This window comes from Mixophyes fleayi, chromosome 3, assembly GCF_038048845.1.
Source record: "Mixophyes fleayi isolate aMixFle1 chromosome 3, aMixFle1.hap1, whole genome shotgun sequence".
NCBI lineage: Eukaryota > Metazoa > Chordata > Amphibia > Anura > Limnodynastidae > Mixophyes > Mixophyes fleayi.
Window position 1 is genome coordinate 26194223 of NC_134404.1, and position 17573 is coordinate 26211795.

A 17573-nucleotide genomic window follows, 5' to 3' on the forward strand; every position below is an offset into this window, starting at 1 on the left:
GGGCCAGTCAGAAGCTGGTGCTGAGACAAGGGGAGCGAATGTGACTCAGGGTGGTGATTGAGACAGCAGTTTAGGTGGTACTAGGGGAGGTTGTATTAAGGATATGATAGCCATGGAGGAGTCGGCTTAGGTGTGGTAGGGATTCATAGGTGAGGAGCAGCAGGTGGGAGTGAGAGGTGGTTATCAGAGAGGAGGTCAGATGGAGTAAGAGGCTGATCTAAGACAACAAGACAGAGGATATTGTGTGATATCCCTGACGAAGCCCCACGTGGGCGAAACGCGTAGGTTTGCTACATAGTACATTTTTAAACTCATGAGTACAGATCTTTGTCATTTTTCATTTAAACATCTAAACACCGGTAACGCGCCTCTGCGCATGCGCATCACTCGCGGCATCTGCCAGGGACGCGACCATCCAGCTGTACAGAGGGGAGGGGCGGCTGCCTGGAGACTCCTCACCACACTGCAGCAAGACCCGGGAAGGACGTCCAGCCGCACGTGGAAACCATAACACAGGACCAGGATCGCACCGGAGATTCCTTCTGGATATAGGTCAGTGGTTGTTCGGCTGTTACCAATTAACACTAAGTGTATGAACTCATTCATGACCACACTAAGTGTTCTACTCAATTGCTTATTTGGAACCTAACAATTTCAAGACTCTCTACTTCTGGTGCATAGCACCTTCTCTATCAAGGTATATTGGATCATTAAGCCCCCTACACAAGATTCAGTTGAACCTTCTTGATACAACTTTTTTGGGGCTAGCTACCATTGAGCCATTGTGTTTTTTTTTGCATTATCTGTATGCTAGTGGACTCTAGTTTATATCCAGGATTTCACTTCAGCATTTATGCATTTCGGTGTGCAATATATTGTCATTAATTTAAGTGTGCCGGCACATCACTTCAACACTATTATTGTAATATTAAACTTGGCTGTAAGCCGTTTCATTTATGCATGTTATATCCTTTTGTCACATCAGCGCCTGGGTATCTATCTATTACTAAACCAAATTGATGGCTAACTAGGAAACTCGCTTATGCATCTGAAGCTGAACCTACGAGATAAACTGAGGGGTTAATGAAAAGAATCTAATCATATACTCGCAAGACTAATTAGTGACAAGATAACTGGCTAAGAATAGGGGCACCCAGGCACAGAAACGCCAATGCGCGTTTCGCTAATGAGCTTTTTCACAGGCAAACCGAGTCCGTCATTCTATTCGCTATTTAAAGACCTTAAACACGCCCATAATGACGTTTAGGCCTAGATGGCGTTGATAGTGACAGTAGTCAAGGAAACATAATAGACGTTTCGTATAGCCAATCAGAAATATTAAACCTCTTTACTGTCATGTAAAGGAAAAGTGTAAAAACATCCTCCTTTGTTTGTATGGCAGGCGATCATGAATGAAAAGGTGTAAGATTTATAATGGCACTCACCATTTGTAATGTGAATAAAATCCTAATCCTTATTGCTATGTAAAAAGTTATAACATGTAGGGATGCCGAAAAAACTGTTTATGAGTCAGAACATCGGATTATACTAATAAAGAGGGATAAATACAGAAGCAGGTGAGTGAAATATGATATGTTTAAATACATATATAGACCAGCCTCATTAATTTATTTGACAACCAAACAAATAAGAAGGGAGAGGTAATTTTAATAATAACCACCTTTTATATGAATTAAATAGGAAAGATGATAATCCCACAATAAATTCATGAATGAAAAGTTGTGTAATAACTGATTCAGAAATAATTGTGTAGTACGAATGAAGATGGTAATGCTACTGTACCAATCATAAGTCTAGACATATAATCAAACTGATGATGAAAATATAAAAATTTTAAGAGAATAGGTGAGTACCTAAAATCAGTGAAAGTGTTGGTAAGGTGGTAATTGGGAAGCTCATTATATAAGATGAGATTGTTCTATTGATAAAGTGAGATCAGAAATTATTTTTGAATGCGTGGTGGGGTATTTACCAAAGAAATAAAATAGTGATACTTAGCTAAGAGACAATCAATACAACTCATTGATACATATGTGTGATCTAAAGAGCAAATAAAAAATATTATAATAAAAAAAAGTGTGATGGGTGAAGTATAGTATGATTATTTCCTATGTCATTCTTGTTGCAAGTCTCCACCCCTCAAGCCCAAAGTGACTTGTTCCATAGCAAATGCATGGAGAAATTTAGGATCAGAGTTGTGGTACTTCAAAAAATGCTTTGCGACAGATGTGAACTGTTTGAAGTTTTCTTTGTCCTTCATGGCTCTCTTAATATTGACAACATGTTCCAATATCCTTACCTTAAATGGTCTACTGGTCATGCCAACGTAACAAAGGTTGCATGGACAATTTAGACAGTAGATGACATTAATTGAATTGCAATTCAAAAACCGATTAATTTTCCATATTTTTGAAAAATGGTCACTGTACTCCTTAAGTTGTTTCATATATTGACAGGCGCGGCATAATCTACATTTGTTAAAGCCCAGTTACTTGTTAGAAATTATTTTTGTTGGGGTTAAGGTACTGTGAACAAGATGGTCCCTTAAATTTTTGGATCTCCTCCAAGTCATGTGAATTCTGTCACCGATGATGCTATTGAGGTCTTCATCAGACCTTAAAATGTTAAGGTGTTTTTGAAAGATAGTAGAGATTTGTTTCCATTCTGTACAATAAGTACCGATCATACGAGTTGGAATATCAGAAGTCTTAATTTTTAGGAACAGGATAAATTAGCAACTCCCTATCTTTTGTTTTGGCCATGTTCTTAGCTTTATTGATGGTCTATTGCTACATCCTCTACATTTACGTCTACATTCAAGTTCCTCTATTCGCTGTTTGTATTTATCATCCTCCGAACAGTTTCTTCGTATTCGCAGCATTTCACCTTTCGGAATTCCTTGAATGACTGCAGGAAAGTGTGAACTTGATGAATGTAGCAAATTGTTAGTGGCTGTTGGTTTATGATGAATGTCTGTTCCAAGTTTACCACTACTTATATACTAATTAAACTCAATAATAACCAACACTATATTCACTGACTACTAATGATTAAAACCCTACACTGGCACAGTCTAGCATTTAGTTGCTAGTTTTAACAGTGTTAATAATAATTTGGCTTATTCATTATTCCATTTTATGTTTTTGTTTTAATATTTCGCTAATTAATTTGATACCTAATAAAGATTTAAAGTTTTATTATTATATGTCCTTTGCTCTCTGAGTGCCCAGGTACACAAGTTCCTCCTCTTTCTTTCTGTGTAGTTATTGTAATTTATGTGGGGGTGCACCTATCCTAGTCTTAGAGACCTTATAGAAACTGCTATCACTTTTTGTCCGTTGGTTTGTTACTATACCAATAGAGACAACAATAAACTGAAACTATTATCTAGACTAGATATTGAGCTTACCCGGTGCGGTACATTCATAGATGACTATTGTTTATTGTGTTTCCACTTTGTTTTAACAGATATATAATGTATATCCAATCCTGGGATTTCTTCCTGGTAGTCATAAAACTATAATAAAAAATGTGGATGAACTAATAGAATTCATAACAAGGACATTTGTGAATCATCTGAAGAACTTAGACAAGAACGATCTAAGAAGTTTCATTGATGTATTCCTTGTAAGACAAAAAAAGGTATGGTAAATATGGTGTCGTTTTAGAAATATTTATCACTTAAAAGATTGCGTAAGCTAGATATACTATACACGGTGGTTAGCACTTCTGGCTCACAAGACTGGGGTCAAGAGTTAAATTCCTGACCATGACCTCATCTGTGTGGAGTTTGTATGTTATCCCTGTGTTTGCGTGGGTTTTCTCCAGGTGCTCCGGTTTCCTCCCACACTCCAAAAACATACTATTAGGTTAATCAGCTGCTATCAAATTGACCCTAGTCTGTGTGTGTGTGTGTGTGTGTGTGTGTGTATGTATGTATGTTAGGGAATTTAGACTGTAAGCTCCAATGAGGCAGTGAGTGATGTGAATGAGTTCTCTATACAGCACTGTGGAATTAGTGGTGCTATATAAATAAATGATGATGATGTGTGTGTGTGTGTGTGTATATTTATATATATATATATATTTAGATGGCTGCCCAGTGGTTTTTTTTTTGTTTTGTTTTTTAAATGTCATTCAGATCATCCAGGGGAAGGTCCAGGACAGACTCCCTGGGTTAAAGTTCTGGCCAGCATCCACCAATGGGAGGTCCGACTGAAACCTACACCCTCTAGCATGTGTTCTAGGATCCAATGTTACCAGTCTGAGAAAGGTTTGTTCAAATCCATCCAGTGGAAAATTTAGAACAGTCTCCCTGGGTCAAGATTCTGGCCAGCGTACACCAATGGGAGGTCCAACACGGACCTAAACCCCCTTAAAATCTGGTCGGGATCCAACTGGATAACCTCGTGCTGGGTTCATCACAACTGGTGCAGGGGTGTTGAAGATATTCGTCTACAAATATATATATATATATATATATATATATATATATATATATGACAATTTCTGCATGTTAATTAGCCCCATTTTCCCTACTTTTTGAGCAATTGCACGTTAAGAATGTTTTAATCAACAAAACCATTTTAATTTTTCCACAAACACATCTGTCTTTCTGGTGTGACAATTAGGAATGGGAGCTGGGAAGAAGGATATTTATCAGTAGTGGGTTTAAGCTTTTACAGATTTTACTGATTACAATTTGTTATAAAATGATTAATACAAAGTCAAATTTGTACTGCGTATATATTATATTAATGAAATAAATTGTAAGCTTGCCAGCATAACCCTCTTGTCTCTTTGTGCGGTTGTTAATGCACATTTATGTTAATAGCGTTTGTTCCCAATTGTGAAGTGCTGTGGAGTATGTTGGCTAATATAAATAAATGCTAATAACAATAAGAAATAATAATGACTATGACTTAAACATGAAACTTTAAGTAAAATGTGAAAGAAGGAAGACGGATGTAATAATCTATAGTATGTAAAACATACAGATTTCAATTTTAAGTTTCATGCTCTGGTTTCTTTAAATGCTGCAGTTCCAAAACTTTACTATCCGACTCTGAAATCAATGTTAAATTTGACAAGATGTCCAATATCAGATACCCAGAAAAGGAAAATGACAATCCTATCTATTATTAGCTTTAAATTGCTTAAACAGAAGCACAGGGAAACTTTCATTGTGTAGGCCATACTGACGTAGGTGGAAAGGAATCACAGTGGGCCACACTTACAAAGTATAAAGCTCCACATCAGATCATACAGATCAGCTGGGGTATTATAAAAGTCCTGCTCTGTACCGGCTAGCTATTAACTCACTGGTGATCACTTCCATTGTGAGACACATCCCCTAGTGCTCTCATTCAGGATGGAAGCTGTGTGAGTGATGGCTGCTGCTACCTTCAGAGGAACCACCAGTCCATCAGAATAACAAGGCCATGTCTAGACACTATTTCAGATGTTTTACTCTAGCTGACAGGTCCATTTTAATGAAGATTCTTTCAGAGTTCACAGATGGATATTTGGAGATGGATGGAGAACCATTGAGCTGTAATGAGATACTCAATACAGCAGCTTTATACACAGATGTAAAGAAAATTGTATCATTAAAAGGTGCAAAGAGCTTACTCTGTGTTATGATTTGATTTCCAGGAGGCAAATAACTCCCAGTCATATTTCCACAATGACAATCTGACAAGAGTGGTAAGAAACCTGTTCTCTGCAGGAATGGAGACAACATCAACTACCCTTTGCTGGGGTCTTCTGCTGATGGCAAAATATCAAAATATCCAAGGTACAGTCATTCTTATTTAATCTTAACACAACTGATATGTTCTAGCCATGATCTGCGCACTTGATTTTTTTAAAAAATTGTATTTACATGATATAGAGTAAAAAAAATAAAATAAAGGTTTTGGCTAGTCTGAGATGGTTTAAGTTAAGTAATGGGACTATTAAGGGAATACATTTTTGTTTCATTCAATTGTCAGATGATTCTCTTTTAATCTATAATTTGCAATGATTTAATACGCGTACAACTGCAAGATTCATAATCCGAGCTTTTAATGACCCCATGTTCACCTCAGAAAATCTGTCAATACCTCACTCATAAAGGGAACACCTCCAAATGTGCCATGTCTCCCAACAGTAGAATATTGGAAATCAGGACAGAGAGTGTGTTACCATCATGGGGTGTGCCACTTTCCCCATAGTTGTGTCTTGACCATGTGAAGTGCAGGCTGGCCCCTATAACCCTCTCCTCCTGTGAAAACACTCTGTATTGTTGCACACTGTGGTAAACAGGACATACCCCTAGTATCAGGAATGCCCCACAGAAATATGGACATTTGGGAGGTAAGAAATTTCCTCATCTGCAAATTTAAATTTAAGACTTACATATCATCCATATGATTTTGTATCTTTTAGATGTGTTGGGCAAAATACAAGTTTAAAAAAACAAGTGTTAAAGTAATAATTTAATTTCTTCAGCAAAAGAAACTTTAAGAATAAAATTATATCATTGTTTATTTACCAAAGAAAAGCTTGCGCTGTTATAATATCACTCTCATTTTCAGTCTCTGAAAACTCTGTCTGTTTACATTCCAGACAATTACTTTTAGTACTAGCAAAAGTAGGTTATACTACAATTTACAAATGTCATATTACAATTGGCTGATAAGGTATATAGGAGTATCTTGATCCTTTTAGCTCTCTGGGATGCAATGGAGACTTTGAAGAAATTCTTGCAACTCTTTGTCCAACATCTCTGATTAGAAACATCTATTCTTTGAATAACTTCTTCATTCCTGTTCATATCCCTCTCATCAGCTCACACGCAAGGATCCATTTGACATAATAATACCACATCAAATATTAATGATGTACTAAAATACGATAAAGCAATGTAAATCTTTTCATATTAATAAATTGTCTTTATCCAAAATAAAATATCTTTGACAGTCCCTCATTTGATAGTTCTCTAAACTATCCCACAATATTATGATTACGAGGTTTAATTTGTTCATACAGTTCTATAATTTCTTCCGCTGTATTATTCACTCTCTTAATTTCTCTACTCAATGTTTTCTTACAAAATTTCAACAGTACTGGTATACATTTTAATACAAAATAGAAAACTAGCAATATCTATAATATAAATGCTTAGTGGCGTGTGTTAGTCTGTCTGTGTGTGTGTGGGAAAAAAAAAACAAGCTGCAGCGCCACCTGCTGGGCGGCGTTATACACTGACCTACTAAATTCTTAGTGTGTGTGGAAAAAAACCTCAGAAAGGGCTGAAATTTGGTATACTAAGATGTTTTTAATTTGTTAATTTAATTTGTTAATTGTTAAAAGTGTTTATAAAGATTTAAAAAAAATATATATATATATTTCTTGAAGTAGAAGTGACAGTTGGGAGTGGTTGGTGGTTGCCGGAGGTGACAGAGCGAGAAGAGTGTGATACTCAGGACTGCTGAGAGAGATCCCTGTGTCTGGATAGACATCTGGATAGATGTGGCGATGAAAATGAAGGATGAGGTGATGGAGAAGAATGATGAGGTGGTGACATGTGGACAAAACCACGTTAAAAAAGAGCGCTTGCATCGGGAAGTAACGCTCTTCCCCTGAGGAGGCCTGGGCTAGGGCCCAAATGCATGACAAGAACCTTTTTAACACCTTAAGTAGCTTGATTTGACTAGAATGCATGAGTATCATGCACGGGTTAACTTGTTCCTAATATAAAGAGAATAAATCCAACTAATGAATGTATCAACGATTGAAACCATGTACCAAAACCTGAAAAATTATTATTATATATTGTTTTTAATCTAACAATGAAAACCTTGTATCTACTGCAGATAATGTCATGTTATATATATATATATATATATATATCTTTGCAAAATCTCTCTTTACTTTTATTACTTCATCCATATAATTATCTTCTCTATATTATGTTTCATTTGTCAAACAGGTACAACTTTATGTTTCATACTTCATCTGTAATGTTACACAATAACCTCTTGTTTGTGCAGTAAAATAATTTAAGATCAATCTATGTTCTATTAACTATATTTTAAAAACTTGAAGTTCTTTTGCAACATAACAAAAGGTTTCATCATACACATTTGATATTTTATCAATTAATGTAGCTAAACCTTGGATATAAAACCAATTCATATTTCTATGTGCAGTGCCTATAACTTTTAATATAATCCATACTTGTGCACCAGTTGATTCACTAATAAGTTGTGATACTGGTTGTTGTTCACTCTTTTCATCACTTTTTTTTTTTTTTTTTTTTAAAGTCAAATATCTATTAAATACTTTTTTCAATACAATTTCCTTTAAATCATTTTGTGTAAATACATTAACAACTGGAATCACCTCACCTAAATAACAAATTCTACCTTTATTCAATGGTATACACTTATATGCATTACTTCCACATTTGTAATATATTATCTAATAAAATGCATGTTATTGCTACATGTAATATATCTATGTATACAATGTCTACAAACTTTCCATGCTTGTTTTTCTCTAACTTTTCTTTACAATCACCATCTTGTAACATTATAATATTGTATTTTCATGTTACTGTTTCCAAAGATCTCTTTGATAAAACATATCTAAATTTTAGATTTATTTTTAAATGCAGGACTTTTCCCAATTTTACCTAGATGTTCATTTCTCTCATCTATAGGTCTATTAGTAAAATTTATACATATAACACTTTCAGTCAATACATGCGGCAACAATTTGAAATAAAGAGGTTGTGTTTCATTATATTTCCCAGCAACTGGTCTTTCCTCTGCAAATTAAGCAATTCTAAGATTTAAAGGTATTGGTAACAATTCAACATATTGGTGTCCATGTAGTGTATGTGTACATATCCAACAATTAGTTTAATAGCTCGTCCTATCATACCATTGTACACATTTTCAGGAGGTTATTACAATATTTACATATACATATTTCAGTTGACAATCTCTCATTACAATCTTCAGGTTCATCTCCAATTACTTATCTTTTAATTCTATCTTATATGTCATTATTATTTGTGTTATTAGTTATGAGTAGAATGAATGATGAAGACAGTTCTGATTCTCTATTTTTACGACTATATGTCCCCATTTTCTTTAAAACCACTACCAGATCTTACCATCAGGTCCTCATAACCAAATGTCCATAAAAAAAATAATATAAGGTATAACAATAAAAATAAATCATGCCTATAGCGGTGACAACAATAATAATAACGATATTTTCCTTTGACTTCTGGGTCAGATTCTTCTTCCTGAACCACATCTTTATCCAAGTCCTGAAACAAATTTGTTATATATGGTTCAAAAACTTTATTAGTCTCTGCGTCTCTTCAGGTCACTGTCAGATCGACTACCTTTTTGCAGTAGGATATGTGAATCCAAGTATCTTGTTTCAGCAACTTTCAATGCTGTGGTTATTCCCATCGATCTGTCAAATAACTAGAACATTAAAAATTTCTGACCATAACATTTTCCTGGTTGTATATACTGACAGTTCTCAATAGGCATTTGTAGTACAATCAGTTTCAAAGTCTCTTGTTGCTTTTGTAACTGCTTACTCATCTCATTCAGGTACTTAACAGTTACATCTTGAATACATTTTAAAAGTCTCTTGCAGGCTGATAATAATATTGGGTTGTCTTCTGAACAAAATCTCATATGGTGAAAAAATTGAATGGAAGTCTGGGAGTGGTTCTGATACTATAATATATTAGAGATAAAACCTCTAATCAAATCATCCCTGCATTATTCATCACTTTACTCAGTGTATTTTATATACCGTTAAATCGTTTCAGTAACTTATATTTTTATTCTTTAGTAAAATACATTTAAAAAAAAAAAACAAACTTACACATTGAAATGTGTATCTCTGTCATTATCAATCATTGGTGATATACCATATCTATACACATATCCATATACCAATTTCTTTGCTGTAAATACTGCAGTGCAACTTGCAGTGGAATTACACTTCTATCCCACTTATTAAACATATCTACAAGCATTAGTATATAATGTAGATTACAACATTTTTTTTCTATTTGGATGAAGTCAATTTTATATTACCTAGAATAAGTCTCTGCAGGAGGGATATGTGATGGGTCTACAGATATGGCTTTACCTGGATTCTTCCCTCAGGCAAATAAAGCATGAACCAGCCTTTTTACCTGCATGAGAAGAGAAGCCAGGTGCACACCAGTAGGCCTCAAGTCCACAGATACCATACTTGTCTAAATGAGTCAGACCATACGCTGCTTCTGCCAGTGCTGGTAGGTAAGCCTTTGGGGCCACTGATCTATCTTTACCATCTTTCCATGTACCATTGGTATCTTGTACACATCCCTTCAACTTCCAGAGGGCCAATTCCTGTGAATAACAAATCTTTTACATTCTGATTAATTTCTGATCAGTAATTAACTGAAACAACAACAAATTTAAGTCCTGTGAAGAAATGTTAATTAGTAATGGACTTCTTACTACACCTATGGTAACTTCATCTGTCCTTTTATTACCTAATGCAATTGATCAGTATTACTTGTGTGATCTTAACACTTAATCACTACCTGCAATGACATCTGAATAGCATCTAGCATCTTCTTCACATGTTGAAAATGTGCTATCGAAGTACCTACTACAGTTAGACGATCTCTAAACCACCACAATGCATAGAATACATATCTACTATCTGTGTAGATGTTTAATACTTTTGCATTGCACCAACTCACACACTGTAGTGAGTGCTACTTATCTTATATCTTATACATAACTTTCCAATCTCATTTTATCTATGATAACCACCACCTGTATAAAAAAAATGATACCTACTCCTAGTAAGTGTGTATCCTCAATGTCAGATCTAGCAGTAAAGGTTCTAGTCCAAAAGTTCCATACAGTCATAAATAGACATTAATTCATCAAAAATTTCATATACTTATCAGTACTCTCATCCACCCTCTGTGCATTCCTATGCACACTAATTAAGAACATAACAATATTAAAGATATTACACCAACAAATGGTTAGATAAAGAAAAGCCATAAGATCTCATTTACAATTTACGAATCTGGCAGTGAAGACTTGTCATGTTTGTGCAAAAAATATCAAGAGCAAAACAAGATACAGAATGAGAAGAGATCATTTCTGACTAAGTACTAGATATTTTACTTTATGAATAATGTTACAGTTGCAACTACTTTTTAAACAGATTGACAATGAATGAGCGTCTATGTTTAAATTTGTCACTATAATAAACAATTGGGGCTAGATTTACTAAGCTGCGGGTTTGAAAAAGTGGGGATGTTGCCTATAGCAACCAATCAGATTCTAGCTGTCAATTTGTAGAAAGTACTAAATAAATGAAAGCTAGAATCTGATTATTTGCTATAGGCAACATCCCCACCTTTTCAAACCCGCAGGTTAGTAAATCTAGCCCTAGGTCTTTGATAGTTTCCATGTAAACTCCAGCTACACACCCCTAGAAAGATGTGCACTTGTGATTTATTTAGCGACTAATGCATATGCAAAATAACTTGCACTCTTTCTGAGGAAAGATGTGTCAGTCCTTGGGTCAAACAATAACCCAAATACTTAACCTGAACTGGCAAAATTGCAGTTTATTTCTGGAAACCATGTAGCTATGTTGATATAGGAATATTAACAGCTAACAATAGTGTCTACAAAAACTGTAAAAAACAAAAAACAAAAGTAAGTTATTAACATATAAGATAAATACAAAATCACAGTGTGATATAAAAGTGTCAGGAGAATCAGACAATAAAATTAATAGTTCACATAGATTGTAAGCTTGCGAGCAGGGCCTTCTCACCTCTTTGTCTGTTTTACCCAGTTTGTTTATTAGTTTAATATGTTTGTCCCCAATTGTTAAGTGCTATGGAATATGTTGGCGCTATATAAATAAATGATGATAATAATAGTTCAACATCTAAAATTCTCTGCTTTTGATCAGAAATCTACACATGTATTTTTTCTCTCTCTTCAAACCCCATGGCCCCACTTCTCTTGTGCTGGACACAAAGAAAACTTTTCCACTAGGAGTGAAAGGTTTTAGGGATGGGTCTGTTTCTCTGTCCTAACAAAAAACAATTCTTGTCAACATGTAAAATAATTACCAGACATTTTTTTAGGGGTGGTTCACAATCACATTTGATATGTTTAAATTATTGGGCTATTAATTTTCTTTGTCTAAAAGATTTTAATTGAACAATCAATAATGTATATTTCAAATCTTCCTTTTTGTTACTAATAATATACCAGAATTAATGATCAACTCTTACTCCTACACTCTAGGATTGCAATTTGAAGAAGGCTTCTCAAAGTTTCTGCTAACACTTCAGTTCCAAATTTTAACAGCCATTTATCAATGCTCTGCTATGTCCACATATACATACATACACATACATATACCCATCTAATGTGACATTTTAGCCACATCTTATGCATAATAATCCTTTAAAGATTTACTATTCTTTAGCTTAATCATGAAAAGTTTATATCAATCAACTCACAGGAGAAAATACATAATTAGCAACACAATTATATTAAATATTAGTAATTTTAGTATGATAAAAAATGTCATTCATGCACAGCATTTAGAATTATCACAAAATTGAACAATGTCCCACAGGCAATGAAATTTCCAAAACCCATCATAAATGTCTAACATTTTTTTTTTTTTTTATTAAATTTACAGTTAACTATTTCTGATATACTAAAGCAGCCCCTGCACCATCTATTGGTTACTTCTGGTATTGCAGCCACTTCCTATTAAATTATTTAATTGGGATAATTCTCCACTATTTTATTGTTATCCTGTATCTTTTCATACATAACTGTTTCAAAATCACCTAGATCAGATTCAGATGACTGTAAAACACTTTTTTTTATCAGTTCTTAGCCCTTTCACTCTGTCAAACAATACTCCAATGTGTCAATAACTTTGTTTTCTGATTTTTTTAATTTCTCAATTTCTGTTTGCACATTATCCAAAATATTTTTTATCAAAGGATCCTGCACTTGGAAATTGCTTATCACAATGATTAGTCATATTCATACAGCCTTATATAAATCACTAAAAAAACAATTTTTTTGGGTTTGTAACCCCGCAGTTCTACAAACATATAACTTATTTTTCTATCTAAACCTATGGACAATCTATTTCTCATACTTCACTGAAGATTTATCCCCTCAGTACATAAATCGATCATTATATTTTATATTCATCTTTATTTTATTTTTATTTTATTTTAGTACGCAAGTCCAAATTTCTCAAGTTGAAATGCGTCCCACAGTGCGCAATCAATTGATAGTAGCCCCACACGTTCCACTATCCAGAAAGTCCATTAGGCCTCACGTCTGAGAGATAGCCTCAATCTCAACACTGTATTCAGTGACTACGTAGATTTATTAACTCTTTATTTTATCTCTTAACTTCTCAACACTCATTAACACGCACTCATACTCAGATAAGCAGTTCACAAAGCAGCTTCCCCTGAACTCAGGCAAATATTTTATATTGCCTACATTCCAATAACAGAAATACATATAATGTACTATTTAGCAAAGTAGCAGACATAAAAAAAAATAACACTTTAAACTCCTATTTTTAAATTCTAAAACAGTTACTATAAACAAAAAAATAATAAGCTAAAAGTTCTCATTTCTGCAACACAAATTTCATTGGAAAAAAAAACACAAGATAACCAGTTTGCAATCTATGGTGTACACTTTTTTCTATTTCAAAAGGATCAGCAATAACTTACCTTCCTTTATTAAAGAGAAAATCGTCGAACATACATTTCAAAATTAGAAATCCAAATGTTCCTTTTCCAAATCAAATCATGTTGAGGAATCTCAGCAGTGCGTCCAATTTTGTTAAAGTAATAATTTAATTTCTTCAGCAAAAGAAACTTTAAGAATAAAATTATATCATTGTTTATTTACAAAAGAAAAGCTTGCGGTGTGATAATATCATTCTCATTTTCAGTCTCTGAAAACTCTGTCTGTTCACATTCCAGACAATTACTTTTGGTACTAGCAAAAGTAGGTTGTACTACAATTTACAAATGTCATATTACAATTGGCTGGGAAGGTATATAGGCGTATCTTGATCCTTTTAGCTCTCCGGGATGCAATGAAGACTTTGAAGAAATTCTTGCAACTCTTTGTCCAACATCTCTGATTAGAAACATCTGTTCTTTGAATAACTTCTTCATTCCTGTTCATATCCCTCTCATCAGCTCACATGCAAGGATCCAATTGACATAATAATATCACATCAAATATTAATGATATACTAAAAAAAGATAAAACAATGTAAATATTTTCATATTAATAAATTGTCTTCATCCAAAATAAAATATATTTGACACAAGATAACTGGTCAGATTGTGCCATATAAGTGTGGGACTAAGGGTCTTTAAGAGAGAGAGGGCAATTATATATAATTTTCAGATATAAGAAGCCAGATCTCTTTTTACCAACATGATTGTCAAAATTATTTATTTTTTCTTACATTTACCCTTCATAAAACTTCTCATCTACAAACCACAACATTTCTATGTATTTTTGATCAATTCCTATTGCAAAAGTTGCTTGTATATGTTTTTAGTTTTGGTTCTGTACTATTGATCACTTTGCAAATACTGTTTAAAGACAATGAAAGATAGAAAGGTGCTATCTGCTTCCTTGATCTGAGGCATCTGTTTTTCTTAATAACCTATATCCAAGCTTTTGTAATCATGTTCTTCGGATGAATGGATGTGTGGGACTTGTTGCGTTTAACAGAATTTCAACAGAAGTGAAGTATCAGAGAGCTGCTCACATTCTGGATCTTCAACATATTCAACTGATGATTTTATTTTCTCCTACTCACCTTGAATTCATTAGTTTCTGGACAATGTTGGAGTTCTGTTGGCTATAATGCCTCACAGCTTACAATATTCCCCATTTTCTCTATATCACTTTATCTGTGCTCCTCCTTTTCTTTTCCTAACTCTGAGGAAATATCTAACTACACCTGATCATCATCATCACCATTTAGTTATATAGCGCCACTGATTCCACAGCGCTGTACAGAGAACTTAATCACATTAGTCCCTGCCCCATTAGAGCTTACAGTCTAAATTCCCTAACACACACACAGACAGAAACAGACACTAGGGTCAATTTTGATAGCAGCTAATTAACCTAATAGTATGTTTTGTGGAGTGTGGGAGGAAACCGGAGCACCCGGAGGAAACCCATGCAAACTTGGGGAGAACATACATACTCCACACAGGTAAGGCCAATTGAACTCATGACCCCAGTTCTATGAGGCAGAAGTGCTAACCACTTAGCCACAGTGCTGTCCAACGGATGTATCTTTTCCTTAACTCAAACTGTGACATGGGTAGACCTGGCCTCATATTGAGTCTACAAAAAAAATACATAGAATACATAATTAATGCTGGACTTTTTATATATGAAGAATGGAATCTTAGTTCCACAAATTGCGATATATGTTAAGCTGACAAACTCACGCCAAAGTCTTCTCAATCTGGTCAGTCCTAACATAATCAAATGCTATGCTTTTTTACCTGGGCTAAAGGCTTACCTGTACACAGCTTTCATATTGACTTTCTCAGATTCTCCCAAGTAGGTTAAATATATCCAGAAACTTTGAGTTACTATCATGAATCTCTTAGTCTTCCCAACCAGGGTGGAAATTCTTTTCTTCCCTTGGGACTCAGCAGATATTTTTAAACACTTAGGTTCCACAAAAGCAATCACCATGACTTTGAAAGACTCCCTCACATATAGTCATATCATGGTGATTATTTCATAATGAAGACAAACTATCAATTCTATATTTTATTTCAGACATGTCTGTCTATATTTTTCACATTTAGAAAAGGTCCAAGAGGAGATTTCCAGAGTTGTTGGATCAGCACAACTTTCGTACAGCCAACGGGGACAAATGCCTTTTACAAATGCTGTTATACATGAAATCCAGAGGTTTTCTGACATTCTCCCTCTCAGTTTGCCTCACGAAACATCCAGAGATGTGACCTTTAAAGGATATGTCATTCCAAAGGTAAGAAATGTATATGCCCTATATCTGTAAATATAGCATCATCTGCAATGTTAATATTTTATTTACAAATACAGGTTCCATGAATAAAAGTAGTTACAAAGCTCAGGGTGAGGCTTATGTTGAGTTTGATATAAGTTCAAAATAGAAACTCAAAGTGAGCTCTCCATACTGCACATGCATGTTAAAATGAATGCATCTTAGTCTGCATACAGACTGAGACATTTGTCCCCATTGCACCTATCTATGTGTAAAGTAATGACACCAGGGAGTGAAAGGGCATGTTAGTGTGGCCCAAGTACATTAAGAGCATGATAACGCTCCTTACATGCTATGTGGAGTAGGAAACAACCACAGTAACTCCTCTTAGGATGTTTTCCCTGGTGCAAGATCTGTGCTGATAAAGTTATGTGAAAAGTAAAAACAGCTCTTGTGCTGCTAGCCTAGGCTGATATGTGGGTAACCCAAAACTGCCAATATCAGCAATAGGCTATGCCAGCAAGGACTGGTGGTGCTATAGCAGGGAAAGCCATAGAGTTGGGTCCCCCTGTCATAGTACCAACTGGCCCTATGCATGAAGATGAATTCCTTTGGAGGTTCAAACCGATAAATAAATGATAGTCCCACTAGGAATAACCACTAATTACTTTGATGATAACATTAGGGCTATTCCCATACTCCTGGATGGTATGTGTGAGTTAATAAAGAAAACAAATATTTAAAGTATGATTTTTCTTCTATGGTATTCTACAGATCCCAACAAGTCCAGGCCGCCTGTAAGTGGTTTGTTGTCTTTGTTGTTATTCACAATTTTTCCTAGTGCACTACAAGGGCAAGCAAACCCATGTCATATAATCTTATGTACTGAGGGCAGCACAATGGTGAGTTCCGTTCCCAAACAGGGATGGTAGGTTAATTGACTGCTGTATAAAAAAACGGACTTAGTGTATGTTTACTTGTGTGTTAGGGAATTTATACTGTAAGCTTCAATGGGGTTGGGACTGTCTTTGATACAGGAAATAAAGTTCTGTTGTAATTACCTACACGAGAACAAGCTGTTGGCTGAATTGCAGGGTCCTTTTTTATTTTTAGGGTCCCTTTATGATGTGTTTATTGACACCCTGGAAAGAAGCTCGCTGGTACAGCACAATTTTATTATCCACCAAGGGTGATTGTTTGACATATACTTTATAGGTTCCAAGAAAGTTTGATATGACCAAAGACATTAAATGTATGCTAAAGCTAGCAATAAATGAGTCCACAAGGGAACAGTGAAGTATCATTCTGCTGGTCTCACTGTTGAATGGAGGTACCTGCTTTGTGTGGATTTTCACAAGATGTACAGTGTTTACATATAGGATATATAAGGAAAATGATGTATCTCTTGGTACTGTGTAGGCAGTGGACACGAAACA

General features: G+C 34.8%; 1 protein-coding gene across 2 annotated transcripts in view; it reads left to right on the forward strand.

Moving 5' to 3' along the window:
- The window catches only part of LOC142143415 (cytochrome P450 2K1-like), a 53751-nt gene that overhangs the window by 20290 nt on the left and 15888 nt on the right, over positions 1-17573 (forward strand). Inside the window, exons 5-7 of one of the 2 annotated variants that reach the window (XM_075201248.1) lie at positions 3490-3663; positions 5677-5818; positions 15977-16161. In XM_075201248.1, the coding sequence (XP_075057349.1) occupies positions 3490-3663; positions 5677-5818; positions 15977-16161 (501 nt within the window). The remainder of the gene's footprint in view (positions 1-3489; positions 3664-5676; positions 5819-15976; positions 16162-17573) is intronic. The other variant, XM_075201249.1, reaches the window with a different exon arrangement.